This window comes from Martes martes, assembly GCF_963455335.1.
Source record: "Martes martes genome assembly, chromosome: 13".
Classification (NCBI taxonomy): domain Eukaryota; kingdom Metazoa; phylum Chordata; class Mammalia; order Carnivora; family Mustelidae; genus Martes; species Martes martes.
This window is the reverse complement of record NC_137901.1, coordinates 77,743,833-77,767,811: the sequence shown is the minus strand read 5'-3', so window position 1 is coordinate 77,767,811 and position 23,979 is coordinate 77,743,833. Positions and strand designations below refer to the sequence as shown.

The 23,979-nt window shown below is 45.1% G+C and overlaps 1 protein-coding gene across 1 annotated transcript in view; it reads right to left on the bottom strand.

Moving 5' to 3' along the window:
- The window catches only part of CIT (citron rho-interacting serine/threonine kinase), a 162,018-nt gene that overhangs the window by 85,232 nt on the left and 52,807 nt on the right, over positions 1-23,979 (bottom strand). The window contains exon 10 of the mRNA XM_080820904.1: positions 13,268-13,451. Within this exon, the coding sequence (XP_080677030.1) occupies positions 13,268-13,451 (184 nt within the window). The remainder of the gene's footprint in view (positions 1-13,267; positions 13,452-23,979) is intronic.

Sequence of the window (23,979 nt, the reverse complement as noted above, 5' to 3'; positions counted from 1 at the left end):
TCTGATGCCCCAAACTACTTCCTGGCCTACATGAGGTCTGTTTCCTGCAGCAACTTAGCCCTCTCTCCCTGGCCCAGTGGCAAGGGCTGGCACGGCAGGGCTGGCTGGCTGGCTGTACCCCAGTGACAGCTCCCTACAACCACGCTGCAGTGGACACCCAGAGGCATGCTGCTCTGTTCAAAATCTGACTCTGCCACTCAGGGAGCCTCAGTCTCCTCATCTTTGAAATGGAGATAATTCTCAACCTACTCCAAAGAGTTCTTGTGAGGGTTAAATGAGATCAGCCAGATATCACCCTTGGCACAGCACCTGGCACATTACAAGGGCTCAATAAATGTCAACCATGGCTACCGTCATTGTCATTTCTATCATCACAACCCATGCAACGGTATAAATAAATACATGCCTTGCAGGCCTAGAACAGTTGTTTGAGATAGTAAAACTTGGGGGGCTAAAAGTATTCCGTGTTATTATTCACATTAAAACAAATGTTGATTGTTCACAGAAATGGGCAACAGGGACTGAAATCCAGAAACAAATTTTTTGACATCACTTTGGGCAAAAAATTTTAATCTAGTTCTAGAGCTCTCACTAGCCTATTTTCTATCTAAAATCTAGCCAAAACCCACACACATGCACACTTTTGCTTTTTAATCTGAAATGAAATGCGTTGCTTGGCATGACCTTGGGCTGCCTTTGCTACTTCCCATATTCCTGACTTCACTGTGGTGAGTAGGCTAGAGAAGGAGACCCAAACACCCCAAGGAGGGAGGGATGATCCACACACGGGGTCCCCGGTCCTTTAGTAATCAGGAAACACCCACATGTCACTAAGTTACACCCTGACCTGGGTCAGGGACGATAGCAGAGGCCATAGCTCTTTGTGCCTGATCACAGCCCCTTCTAAAAGAACGATTACAGGGGGTGCCTGATGTTGGGGTGGGAAGTGGTCCCAAAACTTGATAACAAATGGAGGACAGGATCCAGCAGTGCGTTGCTGTAGGTATAAAAGCTGATTGCTTACTCAAAAAAAAAAAAAAAAAAAGCATTTCTAGGTCACTCATTAATGAGGCCCAGAATCAAAGGGATATGCACCCCCCACCCAACTGCACTCATGGGAGACCGTCAGACAGCCCTCCTCGCCACCTGAGATCCAGGTCCCTCTTTTTATTTTGATAGCTATTTTGATGCTTGACAAATGTTCAGTGTTTAGAAGTTCTAAGTACAGCAATTAAGAGCTCTTCAGAATAAAGGTGCTAAAGAAATCTCTCTCTTTTTTTTTTTTTTTAAGAATAAATAAAAATGACACCTAAAAAAAAGCTATGGTAAGAATGCTGGTACTGAACCCAGACTGTACCTAAGGCTGGAGGAATGGAGTAGGGGTAAAGGTCCTCACAGCTTTCTGGAACTTCCCTGGTCTTCAACCTTGCTGCATATTAGAATCGCCTGGGAAGATTTTATAAAATACTGATGTAAGGCAGTGAAAATATTCCATGGGATACTATGATGGTGGGTCTGGGTCCTTACACATTTGTCCAAACCCATAATACATACAACACTAAGAGTGAGCTCTAAGGTCAACTGTGGGATGATGACGTGTGCCTGTAGGTTCAGCAACTATAATGAGAATACCCTCTTGGTGGGAGATGTTGATGATGGGAGAGGCTGTGCCCATTTGGGAATAAATAGGAAACCTCTGCACCTCTTGCTACTATCTCTGGGAACCTAAAACTGCTCTCAAAAATATAAAGTCTTATAAAAAACAAAACAACAACAACAAAAGACCCTGATATACAGGACCCAACTAGACCAATTACACCAGAGAATGACTGGAAGAGGGGGCTGGGCAGCGCCATTTTATTAAGCTCTTGGGTGATTCTAACGTACAAAGAGGATTGAGAAGCAGGATGCTAATTAGAAGAAAGCACCTGCGATTTCAGGTCTAGGGATTTAAAACTAATAGTATGACCATCCCTAGCATTTGGCTCGAGGTGCCATTTTGGCCAGGCCACTTGGTATTGGTGTCTTTTGGTCACTCCTTGAGTGGGGACATAATTTTGAAGTTCATCATGGTGGGCTATGAATTTCAAGACAATGTGAAGATTTCAGACAGTGATTAAAGACTATTCTTACCCTTATTTTTAATACGTCACTATGCCATTTCCATGAATTACTTCTGTAAGAGAAACATACTAGAGACAGCTATAGCTCAACATATTTGTATTCTATTTATTTTTCATGTAGATTCCTAGTTAAGAAAGCCTAGTTAAGAAAGCCATCCTCAGACAAGCAGCAACGTAGGAGAGAGAATTAATGTCACTACCTTTGTCATCAATAATAGTGTCCATTCGTTGAGACTTAACTACGTATCAGACACTATACTTGAAACTTTATGAGTTACAAGTTACATCACTGAACTCACTCAACAATCCTATAGGATGGCACTGAAGCTAAGGGAATGGCTTACCCTATGGCCTCTACATGCTCCTACCCAATACAATGATGTGGGCGCTGGTGTGGGACAGAACTGGTTTTGCTTCAAAGTTGGGCTCTGCAACCCAACGGCCATAGGTTCAAATCCTGACTCTGCTACTTCTCAGCCAGTCAGCCTTGGACAAACCCAAGAGAAGCAACCCAAGAACAGCGCCGCAGAGACCCAGAGGAGCGAGCTTACAGGAGAAAGGGAAATGGATCACTCAAGGGAAGGTAACCTCTATTCGTGACTGGCTGAGGGCAATGCTGGGAGGGCAGCTCCAAGGCTGAGTCCAGGGCAGCCCGGGTGCCCAAGAACTTCCATCCAGATCAGTCCATAGCCACCTCCAGGAACAGCTCAATGCACACACAAGAGCAACTCTTCCTCCTTCATTTGGTGGCTCGAGGGGGGGTAATTAAATAGGAAACAGTACAGACTTCAGGGGCCCAAGCTGGTTCATGCTCGGGGCTCGATGAGATGCAGTACAATAAGGATGCTAATAAAAGAACATGCAGCCTGCCCACACATTGCTTGCCTACTCCTCCTGGCCACATCTCTGATACACAGCCAGTTATACCCATGGAGAGAAAAGGCACTTCTGAGCAGCGGGAGCATGCAGCCAGCCACCCACACACAGCAGTGCTGTCTCTTCGAGCACGAAGCCAAGTTTGGGTTTTCCTCTTTTTTTCCAGCTTCTATTTTCTAGAAAAATTTACTCTGAAATCAACATCTCTTCCTGATATACACATCTGCTTTATAATTACAGGGGCCCACCAAGTATTAATAGAGGTAATGGTATATAACACACTGAGGGAAGGTCGGGTTCGGTGGGTTCTGCTGCAGCGGAAAGAATATTTGCTTAAAATGTGTTAGATGTGACCTAAAAATTGCTTTCCATGTAACTTCAACATTTAAGTACAAATGATAAAATGTAGTTTTCCCGGTGTCTATAATAATCCACATGACTCAAAAAAATTCTTTAATAAGGCTACCACGAGAATGCTTCCTAGCCAAAGAGGAGACAATCCGTACTTCCATCTTCAAGGAAGCCTATGCGTTGAGTATCTCTGGTCACTGCTATAATAATGAAAATCATGCTTAAGCCATCAAGCCAACCATTTATTCCCTTGGGAAGAGGAACCTGAGACTGCAGAAGATACCACCAGATCCCAGAGGACCCAGATCACAAATCACAGATCTTCTCGAGATAACCAAGAACAGATACTTGAGTCTAAACCCAGGGAATCAAAATTAGCTCAGCTGAGGGCCCTACCTTAATTGTGGCCAACAGCACTAAAAATACATGCAACAGCAAGATGTAATATGGTGCAAAAAATAAAACACTCATCAGCATTCTGTTCCAAAAATATATTGGCTTTTAAGATTGAGCATTCTGAAATTTATGAACTAACTTTATAAGCCCATTTAAAAATATACAAGTGGTGTCCATCATGAACACTTGGAAATATTAAAAATACGGCTCTACTAAATTTTCAGAGTCTAGCTAGCTTTGGGGCACCCTTACCTACCCATCTACACCACTCTCTCCCAAACACACACACAGCAGTGGTCTCCGGCTGAATTAGAGCATTTGCTTGGAATGATTAATATGTAACTCTAGAAGCATTTATTTAAAGTCACATAATTAATGAAAATATAGCTACTGGTGAGACTTCTCACACAGTCCCCACCTCTAAGCCAGTGTCCCGCTCTGTGGGTTAATGCCATACTTCCGCCTCCTTCCTGGATGGCCGCAGGGGCCTAACTTATCTCATTGAGTCCAGTTCTTACTGCTTTTCCATCCACCACACTTGGTCAATGACAACCACAAGTACCACGTCCCCACTCAGAATCCAAACCTGAAAGCCCATCCAACCTCAAAAGCTCCACCCTCCGGGCTCTGTGCTCACTGGACACCCGCAGGCTTGTCCCGGACTCGGGGATCTAGGTGGTCATTCCCCACCCCAGGTTCTAATTTCTTCGCAGCCCTCACCATCATCTGCAAATCTCTTATTTATGAACTTATTTATCCTCTGTCTCCCCCAACAGAATGCTAGCTTCTTGAGGGCAGGGACCCTGTCTGTCTTTTTCAGTTATCCCGCAAGGCCTAGAGCAGCGTCTCTGCGGAGTGACTGAACGGGTGAATGAATGGTATGCCAAATATTTCTGTGCCCCAGGCAGCCTCAGTGAAAGTTCACAGTGGACAAAGGAATCCAAAACAAGAAGTATGCGGAATCAGGAATCAGTGCTGGCACGCTGGCACGATAAAGCTTTCTGGCCCTTGCCTGGGAGGTGCCCAGATACACTGGTTCTAGGACAGCAGTGTCATGATGACACGCGCACTGTCCCCTCCAGGGGACACTCAAGCACTGGGGGATGGGTGGGAGTACGAGCCACCCAGGTTGGGCATAGGCCATTTCCCCAGCACCAAGTTCCAGACCCCACTGGAACTAGATCCCACTGGAACTAGATCCCACCAGAAGCCTCGAGCATGTTTTATGGAAGGAACCAGTTTAGCTAACACATCACGGGCTCCATTCAGAATAAAAAATTGGATGGAGATATTAGGACATCTGTCAGGAACCCCACGTGGAGCCTGATTGTCTCAATGGGCAGAAACCAGCAAGATGTCTTTATAAACTCAAGCAGGGACGAAGGGAGAATTGAAAGCATCCCCTGGCCCATCCTTACCCCAAAATAACAAGAATATGAAACGGACACTCACTCTGCTCCAGGTGCTAACACCACATACTCTGTGTGTTCCCCCCAACAAACCTAGCAGGTAAGCGCTGTAACAACCCCTACTTTATACATGACGGGATTGATGCTGGGAGAAACTAAATGCCTCATTCACACAGGCGGTGAGCGGCAGAGCCTAGATGGGAACCCACATCTTCGATTCCAAAGCCTGGTCTTTTAAGGAGTGTACCACAGTTTGTGCCCCAGAACAAAGAAGACTTATGTCAACTCTAAAGTTAAAAGTTCGAAAAGTTGGCCATTTTCTGCCACATGCAAGGTGCATGAACTTCAAGAAGTAACTCAAGCTTTGGGGCGTCTGGGTGGCTCAGTTGGTTGAGATTCAATTCTTGATTTTGGCTCAGGTTGTGATCTCAGGGTCATGAGATCAAGCCCTGCATCGGGCTCTGCACTCAGCGTGGAGATTGCTTGGGATTGTCTCCCTCTCTCTGCCTCTGCCCTTCCCTGGCTTCTCCCCCAAATAATAAATAAATCTTAAAAAACCCAAGCTTCATGATTAGTTTCCTTATCCGTAAAACAATGGGTGCTGCTGGGATTAAGCAAGAATGTCAAGCACTTGGAACAGTGCTGTAGTGAATTCTCAGCAGGAGCCACTCTTTCACCCTTATTATTAGGCTAGCCCGTAGGTCCCGCACAATCCAGCCAAGTCACAACTGTTAGAGGCAGGACAGCACAGTGCTCCTGGAGGCAGCCAGGGATGGGTCTAAGTCTTCGATGTGTTACTACCTGCAAGAAGTCAGGAAAAGAACTCGGTCCGCCTGAGGCTCAGTGTCCTCCTCTGGAAACAGGGTTAATACCTACTACCGCACAGAGTGATGGCCGGACTGGGAAGACCGAGTGAGATAATGCATGTAAGGCACTCAGCACAGCTCTAGGCACACAAGAAGTGCTCGCTAGAGGACAGCTTCCATTAGCACTTGTGGAGAAGGAACTGGCATAATCCCTGGCCACTTTAGTGTACTTCAATTTGACAAATGTTCTTTGAAGACCTGCCAAGGGCAACGCACTGTTTCAGGCAAGAGGTGGAAGACATGATGGTCCCTGTTGTCAGTGAGTATTGAGCAGTGTGCCCAGACACAGGGTGGGAGGAGGAGGTATGAATGAAAAGGAAGGCTGGGGTCTTGGCATACCAGGCTTGAATACCAAGTTCAGGAGCAGCCATTAATTCTGCGCACACTGTGATGCCATTGAAGGTCTGAGTAGGAGAATGACATCATCCAATTTGTACTTTGGAAGAATTCCACCCTCTGTGGAGAACGGATCAAAGCTGGGAAAACTGGAGGCAGGGAAATTGGTTAGGAGGCTACTGCACCAGTCCAAGCAAAGCTCTATGAGGGGTGGCAGTAAGGAACAGAAAGAAAGGCATAAATGCAAGTGTCATCCTAGAGGTCCAGCTTAGAGAGAGGACCTGGCAAATGATGGGCTGAAGGGGGAGATGGAAAGTAGCTTCAGATGACTCTGTTTTCTTGTCTAAAAGGGTAGGGAGAGTAGTAGTCTGTTAAATGAAACAAGGAAACCAAATTGGCACCTACTGGCTCACTGAGTGAGCAGAGAAGCCTGTCTGTGTTGGGAGGAAACAGAGGACAGGGACATTGAGAAACTGGTAGAACATCCTGGCCATAATGAACACAGGGCACACAGGGAGGAAAGCCAAGAGGAAGTGAAAGTGTAAGTCATATAAGGAAGACCAGGCTAAAAAGGCAATTGCTGGAACCTGAGGAGATGGTGCAGCATTTCAAGAACCCAGAACAGAAGACAACAGCCAGGAAGCAGTGAGACTGACAGGCAGGGAGGTGGGAGGGAAGACCGAGCTTCCACAACGCAGAAGAGAAGCAAGCAAAAAGTTTCAAGACACACGTGGTAAATGACGGTATCACGTGGCAAGGTGGGGATCACTGGCTTTGGAGTTGGGGTGGAATCAGTGGCTTCTCAAACAGCAGTTTCCATAAGGTTGGAGAGATTGGAAAAGAGGCATGGAGTGAAGGCTATTCTTTGACGAAGCTGGTCAGAGACAGGAAGGTGACGGAGGTCAGGAGACAAAAGACAAGTAAAACAGAGAGAATGGCGAGAAATTCACTTAGGCGAAGGAAGAGGTGCCAAACTGGCGCAGAGCTTGGGAACACATAGCACCACTTAGTCAATTACTGTCTTCTTAAGGGAGCCGAGGCAACCATGCAAATTAGCATGTGTAGGCCAGCAAAAAACGCACTTGACAGATCTTTTGGAGCCTAATCTTCAGGATTGGGCTAGGCTCGTTTGGATTAGATTTCCTAAAGGTATCTTTAAGACAAACAAGAAGGCGGCAGAATGGTCCTGCCAGGCCCGCGAGGCAAGCACGTACAGTCTAAATAGAGAACAGAATAAGGCAAGTAGAACAAGATGTGCTTGACTAAGGGAAAGAAGAAATTGAATGAGAAGAGAGAACCCAACAAAACAGAAAGAGGCAAAGATCCGATATCTAGTCTGGATGATGGTGGAAATGGAAGAAACAGAGCCCTGGAGGACAGGAACCACAGGCCAGAGCTAGTTACAGTTGTTGCTGTTGTTGTTGTTGTTGTTTTAACCTATTTAGGAAGTACAGAAGATGCATACCTTTGTGTACTAGAGCACATTCTGTTTACAGTTGCTGACTATTTAAAAAAAAACAACAACAACTCAAAAGACAGATGAGGCTCTTTGCAACAGGGATCTGGCAGTAGCAGGCACAGTGACAGACAGCCCTGGGCTGGACAGGGAAAGGAAGACAGACTCCCAAGTATTTCAGTAAAAGGGAAGTAGGACTGCTTGGAGAATTCAGGCCATCTTCTGCTGGAATAAGCCATCCTCAGGATAAATGACAGAAGGCTGCTGGGAGTATAAAACATAGATTTGCATAGACACGGATCATAGAGTCATCAACAAATTGAAAGCTGCAGCCATAAAAATGATTTGGACCAGTTCACCAAATGCTTATTGAGTGCTTTGCATATGATCAGCCCAAAGCCACGGTAGAGAGCAAGGTCAACACAGTTCCCCCCAGCTCACCAAGCTTACACTCAAGCAAAGAAATTTCCAGGAGAGAATATCTACTCATGTGTTTATGTGAGCACACACACACCCCAGGGAAGAGACTCCAAATGAGAGGAGGCAGAAATTTTTTTAAAAATGCAAGAGCTACGTCATCTACCTACTCAAAAAACTTACAGAGATTGAAAACAAAACTCAGCAATTAGACTGCCTCTCAGCTCTCATTCCACCCTGCCCCTACCCCACTGCTCATCCTTCCCCACAATGGGCCTCCACTTCCGACAAGCATGTAAACCTGGGGACCCCACACAAATTCCCTAATTTTTCCTGTCGGCAGCATTGATACCTGGCAGCAAAGAACGGTGGCTAACAGACTCGAGCTGCCACAGCGTCTGGGTTCAACTTCTAGCTGAGAGGGTCAGGGCTGCACGATCCTGGGGAAGTTGCTTAACCTCTCCATGTCTCAGTTTCCTTACATGTAAGATGGGAATAATGACACTATCTTCTTTGTGGGTCATTGTGCAATTTAAATGAGTTCATCAGTGTAAAGTGCTTAGAAAAGAGCCTGGTACAGGGTTGGTGCCCTGTATGGATGGGCTGTTGTTACCACTTGAACCTACCTGAAATGCTCCCTACGTTTCTCTCCCCTCATCCAAATCCACTGTCTTCTAAAAAGCGTAATATTTTACCTCCAATTAGTGTGCAAACACACTCAGTCTCCAATACAGGTATTTACTGATGGTCTACCATGTCCTACGCTCCAAGGGAACCAGGATGAATCAGACCCAGCCCAGCTCTTGAGATCATGGCTGACTTGGGGAAATGGAAAGACTCTGCAGTGAAGATCATCACTGTAACTTGGCAAGAACTGTGAGCTAACATTACCCATTAAGTGACCCCACAAGGAAGTCTGCCTTCCTCTCCTGACTCCTCAAGCAGTCAGATACCCCATTTGTACCATGATGTTCTTCAGGAAAATTGTTTGCCCTGTGTCCTCTGGACTGTTTCACACATATATGCCTTGACTTGTTCAATTTGATGGAAAGGCACCCGTTCTAGGACTGGGCCTTCTAATTCTGGCCCCCAATCCACTCCGTCCCCACAACCGCCTTTTACCTGCAGCTATCTGGCCACTGCATATGAGCTTGTGGTCGGTCAGGATGTTTAAGCTTCTCTAGCAGAAAATTCCTGGGATCTGGGAGGTTGGGTTTCTGCTCTGGCACAACTGGACTACTTAATTACTGCTGGGGTCCTTCCATAGCCTCTTGGTATAAACAGAGGGACACTAGGCACATACAGACCAGCAAACTAGCAATAACCAAAATAACGACAGTGAACATTTACTGAGAATTTTCCATGTCCCAAGTACTAGATCAAGTGCTTTATGGGTTTCATATAATCCTCCCAAAAGCCCTAAGAGGAAGGGATCATTCCCCTCCGCCCTCACTTTGCAGTTGAGGAAATGGGCATGCAAAGAAGCGCCGACAAAGCAAGGAAGAGGTACCAAAAACTGATTCCCTGAAAATCTGGGAAGCAATGGTGGAAGTCATTTTTTGTTCCTCCACCGTGTCTAGATGGTTGGCTCCCAAATGAAACTTCCGATCACCCAGAAGGAAAGGAAAGAGCCCTGAGCCAAAAGGAAGAGAGAGCCCCCCTTCCTAAAAACAGCCTATTCAGACACTGGCATCCCACGTATTCCAACCTCATCGAGATCTCTTTGCTCCTCCAAGATTTCCAAGTTCTCCAAAAGCATCAAACCAGCATGTGTAAAACTAGCACAAAATATAAAACCGACTGGTTTTTCCCTTCTAGAGTTTATACTGAAGGTTTGCAGAAAGGCACGGTTTCAGCCAGGGCTTAAATGAGACAATATCTCCAATCCAGGAAGAAGAAGGGACCTAAAGAAATGTACCCCTGCTGACAGGGGAGGGAAGGGAGCTGGGATCCATTTTATTTTTAAACCTTTAACATATTGTAAAATTCAAGCAAACAGAGGCTCAGAGAAACACCCAGGCATCCAGAGCTTGGGGATGTGGCCTGGGTAATTGGCAGTTAAAAAGAAAAAGAGGCACGAGACAGAAACTCCCTCACTCCAGCACCAGCTTCGCCAGAATCCCACCCCAAAGACAACCAAAACCGGTCTTGTCGAATCTCTCCTGCTCCCTCCAACTCAAGCTGCGAGCAACGCCCACGATACTTCAGACACAGAATGCTGAGATCAAGATTCTTGCTAAGCTTAAAATAATGATGTGCTCCATGGCGGGCTTAAAAACTGTCTGGGGTCCCAAAAAAGGATCCTAAAAAGCAACCAACAATCAAAACAATTAAAATCATTCTCACGACCAGAGCCTCTGTGAAAACTCCCCATTCATTCAGCTCCACCTCTGAACATTTCATTCAGTTCGCTGTTAACAGATCTGGGGTCAATTTCCCCAGCGCAGCACCCAGCATCTGCCATCTCCTCGGCGGTGTGAAGAGTGAGTAACGGCACAGGTAATCCCTGTGTGTAAATAAAAACCTGTGATGCTGAGAGTGGGGAGGGGAGAAGGAGATGTTTGGGAAGACGCAGCAGGTCCCCAGTGGCACCCCCAGAAAATGCCTCCTCCCACCTCTAAATGAATTTTGTCTATACGTCCGCAGAACTGCGGAGGCTTCTGATTAATTTCACCACTGCCTCTTTTATTGAATTTCTAAATAATGATAATGCCATTGGTCCAGGGTCACCTACATCCAACAGGTGGAGTGGATTTCTACAAGGACGCGGTAGGCTTTTACCCGCAGGGCTGCCCATGGCCGAAGAGCCAAATCCGACAGCAAGATCACATTCAAAGACACGGGATGAAAGAATATCATTCTGATTCCAACCCCAAACTGCCAGGGCAAAGACATTAAAGTTCCCCAAAACCAGGGATACTCCAGTCCCATCTTCCAGGTAAGAAATACGTGCTTTTGTTTGCGTGGACTTTTTTTTTTCCTTTTTTATGAGAATCTCATTCAGCATTCTGTTGGGGCACGAGCAGACGCTCGTGTTGTGCTCTAGAGATGTATTGTGAACTATCAAAGGTGAAATAGCCTATCTTCAAATACAATGAGCAGTATAAACACAATCTGGGGGAAAGGATCATGAGCAAATTAAATCAACAAATATTTATTGAGTGCCTGGGCCTGAAGACTGAGATGTCCCCCCTGTCAGAGAGCTCCCTTAACTGAGCTTTCTGTGAAGGGCAGAAGCAGTTCCAGGCTTCCCGAGTGATAAGCCATTCATCACACACTGCTTCAGATTGATTGCAATGGCTAAGATCCCCCACAGCATTCTGCCTTTGCCCTGAAAATCGAATTCCCTCAAATCCTCCCTAGTTTTTCAGATCAGTAGCACCCCAAGCAAGCTTTCATTCTGAGCCAGCCAGCCCACTGCTAACCAGAACTGGAACTCCTCGCACACCTCCCTCCAGTCCAGTGTGTGACCTTCAGGGTGCTGCGTGTGTCCACGTTAAGTTGCCCACCAACCACGCGTCCTTTAGCATCAGGCCCCCACTTCTGCCCTGCTCTTCAAATGCCCTGCTGGGCCATTTCAAATCCATCTGATGGCACATTCAACAGCTAGTTAGCTCTCTGCCTGCTCTCCTACCATCCAGACTGTTTTTGGAGTTGCAGAGCAAATAAGCCAGAAAGGCACAGCCAATGCTACCAAAATCCAAACCCGGATGTTAAACCCAGAGCCCAGGGGAGAAGAAAAGTTGGACCACCTCAGCATCTTTCAATACAAAAATCTCTCTCCCATTCAATCACAGTCCACTACCCTATTTCATCTCAAGTGCCCAGTCCCCCGACGATGGCCTGAAATCTTTTGAGGAACATCGGTGTCAAAATAGCACCCATGGGGAGACACCATCCAAGAACCAACGCATGCCTTCAAATCGATCTCTGAACTACAGGCACAACAAATCGGGAATGGATGCTGCCAAGGAGAAAATCAAATTCTGCTTGTCTCCTAAGTGGGCAGCAACTAATTACCTAACGCTACCCCCAGAGCCTCCAAGTGAGAAAGCCAGGGCATCGGGGGGAAAAACACAGCTGGTCCAAGACCTTCCCGGGGAACTCATGCCTCTGAACGCCGAATGTCACGGGATCACAAAACGAAGCAAGACACGGAGCTCCTATATCCACAGAAGCTACTGCATTTTATAGAAATGCCCAGAGGCTGGAAGCCAGGACCCTCCAGTCCCGGGTGCGGTGTGAATGCGTTTTTCATGAGCTTTTTCAAGAATGGAGAAAAGACCTGTCATGTTGAGAGGTTTACAGTGATGTTTCTACTTCCATTTTCTAGGCTCCTGGTTGGTTTGTTTGTTTTCCCTGTGAAGCCCAGTTTCTGGGAATCAATGGCTCGGCTACATCGCACTCCCTCTCAGTGGCTCTCGGTAACGGGGCTCTCTCTGGCCGCCAGCGCTCCGCCAGCTCAGAGAAGCTCAGCTGCCAGATCCCCGATCTCACAGCAGACTTCAAGCGGAGCCGAGCACCATCTATCTGTTAGAGCGCTGACAGAGCCACTTGCAGCTCGGCGAAGCCCGTCAGGAAACCTTTAGCTTATGAGATCTTGTTCAATACAGCCAAGACAGCAACCTCCACCCACCCACCTGCGAGATGGAAACAGAGGGATAAATAGACGGACGGCTCCTTTGAACCCTGCACGTTTCTCCTTCCACCAAGGATCTGCACTGCCAGATATCCCCCACTCTTTCCTCCCCTCGAAAGAACACCAAACACTGAAAAACTAACCCAAAGTACCCAATGGACGATTATGATGCTGGGGACAGGAAGAGGAACCTCAAACACAGCAAAATGAGAATATGAACCATCTACCCCACCAAAGCCTAAACAGGTAAATTGCTTCCCAAATGCAGGTTGATTAACAGCTTCCCTTCACTGCACTCCCCACCACCACCACCCACCCACCACCACCACCACCACCACCTTTGGGCTCTCTATGCCTCACATCAATACAGGTCCTTAGAAAGTCAAATCTTCACTTACTCAGATCTACCAAGAATCCCCAGTGCCTTGCTATACGAAAACCCCACAAACGGCAGTTCTTCGCCCGAGAAACCTGAGAGGTTCAGCTGGCACGGAGAGGATGAAACCCACGAATTCTTCTCTGGTTCATCAAAATTGGAGGTGTCATCATCAGACTTGAGGGTGGGAACGAAGGGGGGAGGAGCTGGTTGGAGAAAAACAAGAAGAGAGGGAGAGAAAATTTCAGACGGATTCAACACTGTTGCGGAGAAAATCGTCCTACTCCTTCAGCCTTCGCGATGGCACTGCAGCGCCTGCTTTCAATCTAGCTCACACAGGCAGACCCAGCCTCGGCTCTTACAGCAACAAGAGATTAACCCCTTCTCTGCCAACATGGCCACCAACTGGCAGACAGGCTGCCTTCCCCGTTGGGGTAAACTGAAGGAGAAACTCAAACAGGTCACTTGATGGAACGAAAGCACTTTGGGGAACTCGTGGGAGCCAGCTGCTCCTTCCTGATATTTCCAGAACACTTCGACAGAGCATCAGGCTGGCTGGTGCCGGAGTGCCAACCAACGCACACCTATGTGTTTCCTCCTCTGGACAGCTCCAAATCATTAATATTTAATGTTAGTCACTGAAATAAGATGGCATGTCTGCATTTCATGGATTAACTGGGATGAGAGGAAGGAGCAGGAAAGAGGACCTGGGAGGTATGTAACTCATGTTAGGATAGCACTGCAGTCTGGCTCATTCATAGACCGAGGAGTGTGCTCAGAGCTCTTACCAACCACTTTTTTTTTTTTTTTTAGTTCATTATCCCTCCTCCCCACCTCAATCATGCTGTCCAAATCCACCGCAGTTTAATCAGCATAATGAAACACCAGCCAAATAAAGTTCTTCCCGATGATTTACAGCATCCCAGCGCACTGATGGTGTAAATGCACCGATGGCCGTCTGCGTCCTACCTCATTAAGGCATGACTCCGGGCTAGGAGCATCTTACATCTTCTCCACTTTCTGCAGACCTACTACACTCTCTCGGTCAGGGAGGAGGACACTCGGCCATCAGTCACCAGGAGGCTGCCCATTGTGGTGGGCTCCGGGGGGCGTAGTGGGCCAGAAGCGTTGCCATGGCTGCAGGCTGAGGCGTCCGTCTGTGGCGAGCCGGCCAGTGGAGTTGGCAAGCCGGGCATCACAGCCCCCGCAGTGCAGGCTTCATGCTCCCCACTCTGTGCGTGTTCTGGCTGTAACCCCACCTGGCCGCCTGCGTGGCAGGGGCCACTGCTGAGCCAAGTGACAGAGCAGCATGAGTCACTGCCGGAGCTCGCTACAGCGCCCCCTAGGACCGTTGTCGCAGCCGGTCACAGTCCAGGCTTCCTTTTTAACTCTTTGTTTTCTGAACCAAGCTGTGCACCAGATAGGAGCAGCAGTCTGGTCTCTGCTTACAGACTCAAAAGAATCTGGCTGTTTGCAAAGTACCCCGGTGACAACCACATCCAAGTGGCCACACTGGGGAGTGAATGGAGAGGTGAAGGGGTGGTGTGGGGGCAGGGGGGAAGGAAGGCACAAGGAGGAGGTCTGGCTGCTCCTGGGAGGTGCAAAGGAGCATTCACAGAGCTTCAGGTACATGGAGATGAGGTGAGAGACTGAAAACGTAAAATGCACTACCAGAAAATCATTTAACACCTCCAAGCTCTCAAGAGAATTTAAATCTTCCCTGGTAGTATCAGAATCTACTTGCTTAATACTTTAAAAATTAGCTGATGGAAAGAAAAATTACATTGAATGCTTCAGCCCACATCCCATGTGTACTTCCATCAACATAGCTTCAAATCCAATCTGATTTCAATTATCCAATACTTTCTTCAAGGAAAAAAAAATTAATGGAAATTATATTTTATAAGAATCAGAAAGAGAAGATTTCCATCTCAAAAAACTCAGATAAAGACTGAGGAAATGTATGGAAATTCACAGATGATACAAATATGGAAGCATTATGACTGACAGCACATTACTTTGGAATCTGAGTGGGTTCAAATCCCAACTCTACCACTTACCATCAGCTCTGTGACTTCAGGAAAGTCACTTAACCTCTCTGAGCCTCATTTTCAACATAGAGATAACTTCCTCAAAGGGCTGTTGGGAGGTTTAAAAAAAAATCTATACAAAGGGCTTAGCATATTCCTTAGTACACAGTAAACACTGTGTAAAAATCACCTATTATTGTTATTCCTCACATGAGATCCATGTTTCTGACTGATCCTGCAGTTAGTGAAGACTAGTGAGATACAGCCCAATCTGTTGAATATTCTTCTTTCCTGCTCAAAGCATGCACACACTCCTGTGGATGTTTGTATTTATCATATCATCTTCTTTCTAGCAGAAGTTTAATTCTCTTTCCACTATATACTAATTTATCTTTGGAAGACTAAAATAGAATCCCATTTCTGAGTGAGGAGTATGATTAATATAGGGGTAGGAACCACTCTCTGTGAAAGAATTATGATTTAGAAATTCTGTACTATAAAATAAGATTTCTCTTGAAAACTCCATCACACTGAAAGCTAGCCCATATGGTCAAGATTAGAAAAAAGGCCAGACAATCTTCAATAGAAGGAAGGAGAAATCAACATGAAATACACCAGCAGGTATCAGGTGAGATAGTCACAGGATGGAACAAAAGCCAGGGATGTAAACCTCTAGATAAGTGTCAGTTGAGTACAACAGGAAAGTCTGAAAAGAAGCGCTTATGGGAACACCTGGGTGGCTCAGTCAGTTAAGCGTCTGATTCAATCGGCTCAGGTCCTGATTTCAGGGTTATGAGATTGAGCCCGGCATTGGGCTCCACACTCAGTCAGAAGTCTGCTTAAAAGTATCTTCTTCAGCCCGTCTCCCTGCTCACAATCTCTCTCTTTCTCTCTGAAATAAATCAATCTTTACCAAAAAAAAAAAAAAAAAGGACTTATAAGGGCCATATTTGGGCAGGAAAAGAGTCATAGCCTCAAGCCAAAAAGAAATGGGCAAACTGGAAACTCTCTACCACCAGAAAATGACAAGGATGCTCACATTTGGCCAGGACCCTTTAGGGGGAAAGAAAAAGACCAGCGATTAAGACTATAATCCCAGCTAGCATGTCTGTATTTATAGTATCCTGTATAGGGTAGGAACTACAAAACAAGAAATTAACATCAATACTGGCCCAGGATCACTGAGCCCTTAGGGCCCTGGCAGACACAAAAGGAGAACATCTTATGGAAGCATTTTCACAATCCAGGACACACAGGACAGACAAAGCAACACACACACACACACACACACACACACACACACTCCCTACCAGAAATCAGTTCACCAAAAAAAAAAGTAAAAACCAGCAACTATATATAACAAGGAAAAAGAAACCACCCAAACTACACGGAGGACCATCATCACATAAAAGAAATGGGAAAATGAGCCTTCCAAAAACTGCAGATAAGGGGCACCTCATTGGCTCAGTGGGTTAAGCGCCTCTGCCTTCAGCTCAGGTCATGACCTCAGGGTCCTAGGATCGAGCCCCGCATCAGGCTCTCTGCTCAGGAGGGAGCCTGCTTCCCTGCCTCTCTCTCTGCCTGCCTCTCTGCCTACTTGTGATCTCTCTCTGTGTCAAATAAATAAATAAAATCTTTAAAAACAAAAACAAAAATCTGCAGATAAAAGAACAATCTAAAATGGGCCATAAAATAATTTAATTTAGTATCAAGGTAAATGAGTAGAAACTCTAATAAAAGAATAGAATACTCTGGGAAAAGGACCACACACATTTGAAAGGAACCAAACAGAACTTTAAAAATGAAAAGTATTGTTATTGAATTTGAAGTTTAAAACTCACTGGGTACATTAAATAGAATATTAGACACAGCCAAAGAGAAAATTAGTGAAGCAGCAGTTAGATCTGAAGAAATCACATAGAACCATACTTCTCAAAGTGTGATCTGTAGACTGGCAGCATCAGCATCACCTGGGAGTTGGTTAGAAATACTGAATCTCTGGGGCACCTGAATGGCTCAGTGGGTTAAGCATCTGCCTCCAGCTCAGGTCGTGATCCCAGGGTCCTGAGATCAAGCCTGGCTTTGGGCTCCAGCCTGGCTTTGGGCTCCCTGCTCAGTGGAAAGTCTGCTTCTCCCTCTCTCTCTGCCCCTCTCCCCACCTGTGCTCGCTCTCAAATAAATACAATTCAAAAAAAAAGAAAGAAAGAAATACAGAAATCTGGCTCTGTCCCACATCCACTGAATCAGAACCTGCATTACAATGAGATGAGCAGTTGGAGAAGTGCTCACATGGAATGCAGCATAGAGACAAAGAGACAAGACATGAGAGGTCGGGAAACAGAATGAGAAGGTTCAATACATATCTTAACAGGTGCACCAGAAAGAGAGAGTAAACTAGCTTAAGATCTGGATGCCATATTTTGAAAGGATTATGTGAAACTTGGTCAAATCAAGACTATGAAGTATGTGACCACATCTATCTTTGGGGGCTAATTCTCCTCCTTCTTATAACTTATGGAAAATGTTCCTTTTCTGACCCTCACAAAATGTAATTTTTCTGGGACAGCTTGGATGGCCCAGTCAGCTGAGGATCCGACTCTTGGTTTTGGCTCAGGTCATGATCTCACAACTGTGGATCGAGCTCCACATCGGGCTCTGTATTCAGCGTGGAGTCTGCTTCAAATTCTCTTTTCATCTCCCTCCTGCTCAATCTCTCTTTCTCTCTCAAATAAATAAAATCTTTTAAAAAACGTAATTTTTCTTCTTTACAAAAGGTATTAGTAGGTCGTTGGATTTCAGTCTATGTTGATGGAGATACACGATATACTTGGGAACATAGCACAGTGCCAAGCACACAATAAATATTTGCTGAACAGATGTGTAGAAAATGACTCTTGAAAAGAGAGCACCTAGCATAATAAAGGCCATGAAGAAATTGCTCGATGTTTGAGTTAAATGAAGAGGCTTTAAAAGTGATTGTTCTGTCTGAAAAGTATGTTAATGAGTGCCTATATTAATATTTTCTGATACAGTATTATGAAATCATCTCATCCCCTATACCCACCACGTTCAATAATGACAAATCAGAAGTCATATATTAAGATCTACTGTTCATTGGCAAAAACCATTAAGAAAAACAAGAAAATAAAAAAAAAAGAAAAAAGAAAAACAAGAAAATCTTTTCCTATGTATTTTTAAAAATAAATCAGCCTGTGCTTGAGGTCACACTAGGGCACATTCCCCATAGTGTCAAGGGCTATGCAAACAAGTTCTGGAGTGTTTCCTGCCCCTCCCCCCCAATATCCCCAATTATAAGATAGATGGCAGAACAAGGTTTTCGGAAACAAAGAGCTATTTTAGGAGCTTTAGTTAATCTCTCTCCTATAAATTCTCTCTTTTCTTTAATTCTGACATTCATTAGAAGCTTTTTGGGGGAAAAACACACTGCCTTCAAATTAAAAAAACAAAACAAAACAACAATGGCAAAAAAACAAGGAAAGGAGAACCAACTGGATTTGTCGTCTTGGCCCTACTTATCTCTGACATGTTCCACTGACATGTTCCATTTACCCCATCCCACTCTTAATTTTTCAGCATACCACACAAATGTTAATATTACAAACATAAAAGATTTTCTAATTTTGGTATAGTGTTTATCGCCCGCCTTCCCCACTGGAACACGAAGTCCGTGAGGGGGAAGATGATGCCGTGTTCACCATTACACCCCTAACGCCTGACTGTCCTTAGTCAATGTTTAGTATCTGTTCTGTTAAAGGAATGAATGAATAACAAGAACCTTGGATGTGTGATAATTTCTTAAACCTAATGGGCTATTTCGTGCAATGTGCCACTTTAGGAGACCTAGAGTACCCGATTTAGTCATGAGGAATTGGCACATTAAAACACAAGTACGACAACAAAAAGCTGAGCCTAGATATAGCTCATAAAACCCCTATGATTTTTAATCATCACTGTGAGTTACAGACACCGGTGCTGAGTCGCGTGTGGCAGAAACGCAAGATGAATAAAAGCCAACACAGTGTCATAAAGGACAAAGGCACATAAATAAATATTGTGTAATGATATAATGAATCGGGACTGTGCCTGGAACACAGTGGGCATCCGATATTAAATCAAAAACATTTTCGGCTTCATTCTGTCTACCATGATGTCCTGTACCTTAAAAAAAAAAAAAAAATTTACTTAATCCAGTGTCATGTTCAAACCAAAAAGACAGCCAGAAAAGTAGCGTCCTCCAGTTCCTTAAACTCTGAAGCAACCAATGTGATCGCACTTATCCGTGGTACAAAGGTAGGACTGCAAAGTAGGTGAAGAGGAGGCTATTTACATCATCTAGAGGTCAAGGTGTGGATGTGAAAAGCAGAGACACATCAATGGGGTGCCAGTAAGTCCTGCCGAAGAGGACACGGTGAGTTTTGTGTGTTCCTGCGGGAAAGTGTCACAGAGGTGATTGAATGTCAAGAGTTGGATAAAAGGTATCTTGGCCGGCTGGAGTGGGGAAGAGTACCACTTTAGGAAAGCCACAGAGCAACGGCCCAAGAGAGCCGTGGGTAATGAGGCTGGGAAGGAAGCGAAAGAGAAATCCTGGCTGGCCCTTGAAGTGGGGGGATCCCTGGATTGAATTGTTGGAAGGAATTATTAGACAGAGTTTTAGAGCCCTGGGTTGGTGTCAGTGCTGGAGACCGATACCACCGCTGCAGGAGTGATGGTTGGAAGAAGTCAATGCTAGAGACCTCTAAAGGACAGGTCTACGATAGTCAACGCGACAAATTCTACAGTAAGGAAGCGATAATGGAAACAGAGAGGATGTGGATCAACAGGAGGCAGGCTACAGAAAGAAGGGGCAAATTGTGACAACTGACACAAGAGCAGAGTTTTTAGGAAGATAAGTGACCAGCTCTCAGGATGGGAACAGCTCCGAGAGAAAGAGGTTGCAATTGTAGGAAGAGCAAAAGATCCAGGATCAGAGAGATCGTGGGAATGAACCAATAGAATAAGTTAGGGGATAGGCAAATACAGCTAGTTACTAAATATACGTAAATAATCCAGGCCATCGGAACAGATTCTATTCCCAAGAGCCTCAGGCAAGTTCCTTACTTTCTCCCTCTGGGTAGGAAGTGATCAGGTATAGCTCCTCCAAACAACATGTTGTATAAGAAATACAAAAAGAAGACAAACTAGACCCAGTTTTTTTTTTAAGATTTTATTTATTTATTTGACAGAGATCACAAGTAGGCAGAGAGGCAGGCAGAGAGAGAGAGGAGGAAGCAGGCTCTCTGCTGAGCAGAGAGCCCGATGCGGGTCTCGATCCCAGGACCCTGGGATCACGACCTGAGCCGAAGGCAGAGGCTTTAACCCACTGACCCACCCAGGCGCCGTAGATCCAGTTTCTGATAGACTTAAGTAAATAAAATATTCTCCCATGCCTTTGCTTCCCAAAAGAGTCATAAAGAGACTTTAAGGTAATGCTGATTTGGCCTGTGATCAATTTTTACAATGGTGTCTTCAAAGGAGAGGAATAAGGAAGTTAGCGTCACTCAAGTACGCTTTAATCAATCAATCTCAAGGACGCTAGGGTCTGGCTGCCAATGGATAAAAGCAGGTACCTTCCCTCTCTGGTGGCAGATTCGAGATCTCAGTGGAGTTGTGTGCTCTGTCTGAATCTCGCCATTCTCAAAAGCCATGTTCCTCCTACCAGGCGGCTTGGCATCAAGTCTTCGGCAAATGACTGACATTTTTGCATGGATTTATACTTTGAGATGAGCTTTCTTCTCAATTCTGCCTCGTACTTGAACCAGACTTCTAATACTGTAGCTTTACTTTGTCTGCCCCCCTCCCTCCGGGTCTGGGTCCTCAGCATAGCTGCAAAACACCTACATGAGCTGGAAACACTCCAAAGAGAGAATCCTTTCAAACCACAACTAGTCATGACGGCCAGGTTAGGTCTGGATCTAGCCAGTGTGGGGCCCAGGTGGAGGCCCCCAGAACATACTTAAACGACAGTGAAGAAGCTAGTTCCTCAGCGTGCATTCCCTAGGACGGGATTGCTCTAGCGCCTTCCCCCTTGAATTACCTCCACCCAAGAACACATCACATTACACTCGTTCTTTGCTGCCCTCAGGAACGTTGTAGCATCCTTTTCTCCAACATTTTCAAATGTATTTTTAAATATTATAAAAATCTCCACACGCACAAAAGTACTGAGGTAGTAAAATGAACTCCCACACGCCCCTTCACCAGCTTCAACAAAAAGCGACTCCCATCCCATTCCACTCCATCCCTGTCTTGTTCACGTGTTTGTTGATTATTAAAAGCAAACCCCAGCGCTCGTATCGTTTCACCCATAACTACTGCAGGAGATAACTGTAAGCAGCATTTCTCAGCTGTGGCACCAGGGACATGTAGGAGGGGAGAGTGCTTTGCTGTAGGGGGCTGTCATGGGTCTTGTAGGTCATTCAGCAGTATCATTGACCTCTCCCCACCAGACGCCAATAATACCTCAAGTCATGACAACCAAAAATGTCTCCAGACATTGCTAAATGTCCCATGGGGAGGCAAAATCACTCCCAGTTGAGAATCGATGCTCTAACAGATAAGATCTTCCAAAACACTGTTACCATACCTTCATCACATCCAACAAAATTAGTAATAACTCCGAACATTATCTAACGCCGTATTTGTGTTTGATTTCTCCAGTGGTCCCAAAAATGTCTCTTTACATTTGATTTCATCTCAATCAGGATCCAACCAAGGTTTACAAGCTGATTTGGTTGGTGTGTCTCTTAATCTGTGACAATGATTTCTTTTATTGGGGGGGCAACTGGGTGGCTCAGTGGGTTAAGCCTCTGCCTTCAGCTCCAGTCATGATCTCAGGGTCCTGGGATCCAGCCCCACATCAGGCTCCCTGCTCCGCGGGAAGCCTGCTTCTCCCTCTCGCGCTCCCCCTGCTTGTATTCCCTCTCTCACAGTCTCTCTCTCTGTGTCAAAATAAAATCTTTAAAAAAAAAAAAAAAAGATTTAAAAAAAAAAGTCATTTATTGGCCTAAGAAACTGGATCACATGTCTGTAGAACTTCCCACATTATGGACTTGGGTGAGTGTATTCTCGTGACATCATTTAACATGTTTCTCTGTCCCCCATGTTTCCTATTAACTAACCAGCAGTTCGGCAAGGGCGTTCCTTACATTCACGTTCCAGTCTTTTGGCAAGAATACTTCCCAGTATTCTGGGTGTGTTGTCTCCTTAATGCATGACATGTCTGCTTGTCTCCCGTCCTGTGATGTTCAGAATGATCCATGGGTTCCAATGACATCAGACTGATCCTTCCACCATAAAGTTCCCCTGTCTTTCACTTAAAGGTTTACAACCATTGATGAGCATTGTCAAGGGCCATTACTTCATGAAGGGCTGCAAAATGGTGGTTTTCTCATTTCACCATTCCTTCTACATTTATTAGCACATCGACAATTTGGCTACCCTGAAATACAGTTCAAATAGGAAGGCAAAACAAAAGCTTTTTCTTTCCCTATATTTAGCAACATTCAGAGTAATGACTGGGGGCCCTTAGAACTGGCAGAAATGACCAGTGAGATTTCTTTTTGAGTTATCATTAAGAACTCATAAGTTGTTGGATATTTGTTGTTTTTCAAGCTCCTGCAGTCTTTTTGGGTTCATACTGTCCCATCTCAGACAACGAGAAACCCCTCTATACTAGATGTTCTTGCCAGAAAAGTCAAATCAGAATCTATTTTTAGATTTTGGAACTACCTTCCAGTTTACAAGGGCCAGAAGAACAAGCACCACCATCATCCCCTACTGAGGAAGTGAAGAGACAAACATGGGGGTATTCTGTAAGCCAATGACCGCACTTCCCCATCAAGCCAATGGCACAGAAAAAAACAATATACATGTAGATATGTGCATATATATGTTTGTGTGTGTGTATACACATATATTTTTAATTTAAAAAATTTAACCTTAACTCCATTGCTGACTATATCCAAGCTTTGAGTGACTTTGAATCCAACTACTAGGGGAATTGGCAAGATGTGGAGGAACTGGATCGCTCATTCATTGTTGGTGAAAATATAAAATGGTACAACCACTCTGAAAAAGTCTGGCAATCTCTCAAAAAGGGAAGCATACCCCTATCATACCATCCAGCCATTCCACTCCAAGGTACTTACCCAAGAGAAAGGAATGCATATGTCTGTAGACTCGTACACAAATGTTCATAGAAGCTTTATTTCAAATAACCAAAAACTGGAAACAACCAAGACGTCTATCAGCAGAGGACTGGACAAACTGTGGTATAGCCACACAATGAACTACTACTTAGCAATAAAAAGGAACAGACTAGCACACATGCCACGACATGGAAAGAATCCGATTGATTACGCTGAATGAGAGCTGGGCGAAGTAAGTACCCCTTGCATGACTTAATTTATATAAAATTTAGAAAATACAAGCTAAACTACAGACAAAAGGCCGATCAGTCATTGCCTGGGGACAAAGGAAGGAATGGGGAAGGGTGTCGAGAAAGGGCTTCAAAGGGGCATGAAGAAACTTCTGGGGATGACGGACATGTCCATGCTCTTAAGTGTCATGATGGCTTCACGGGTGTATACATGTATCAACACTTAAACTGTACACTTAAAATACATGTGCTCACTATACATCTATT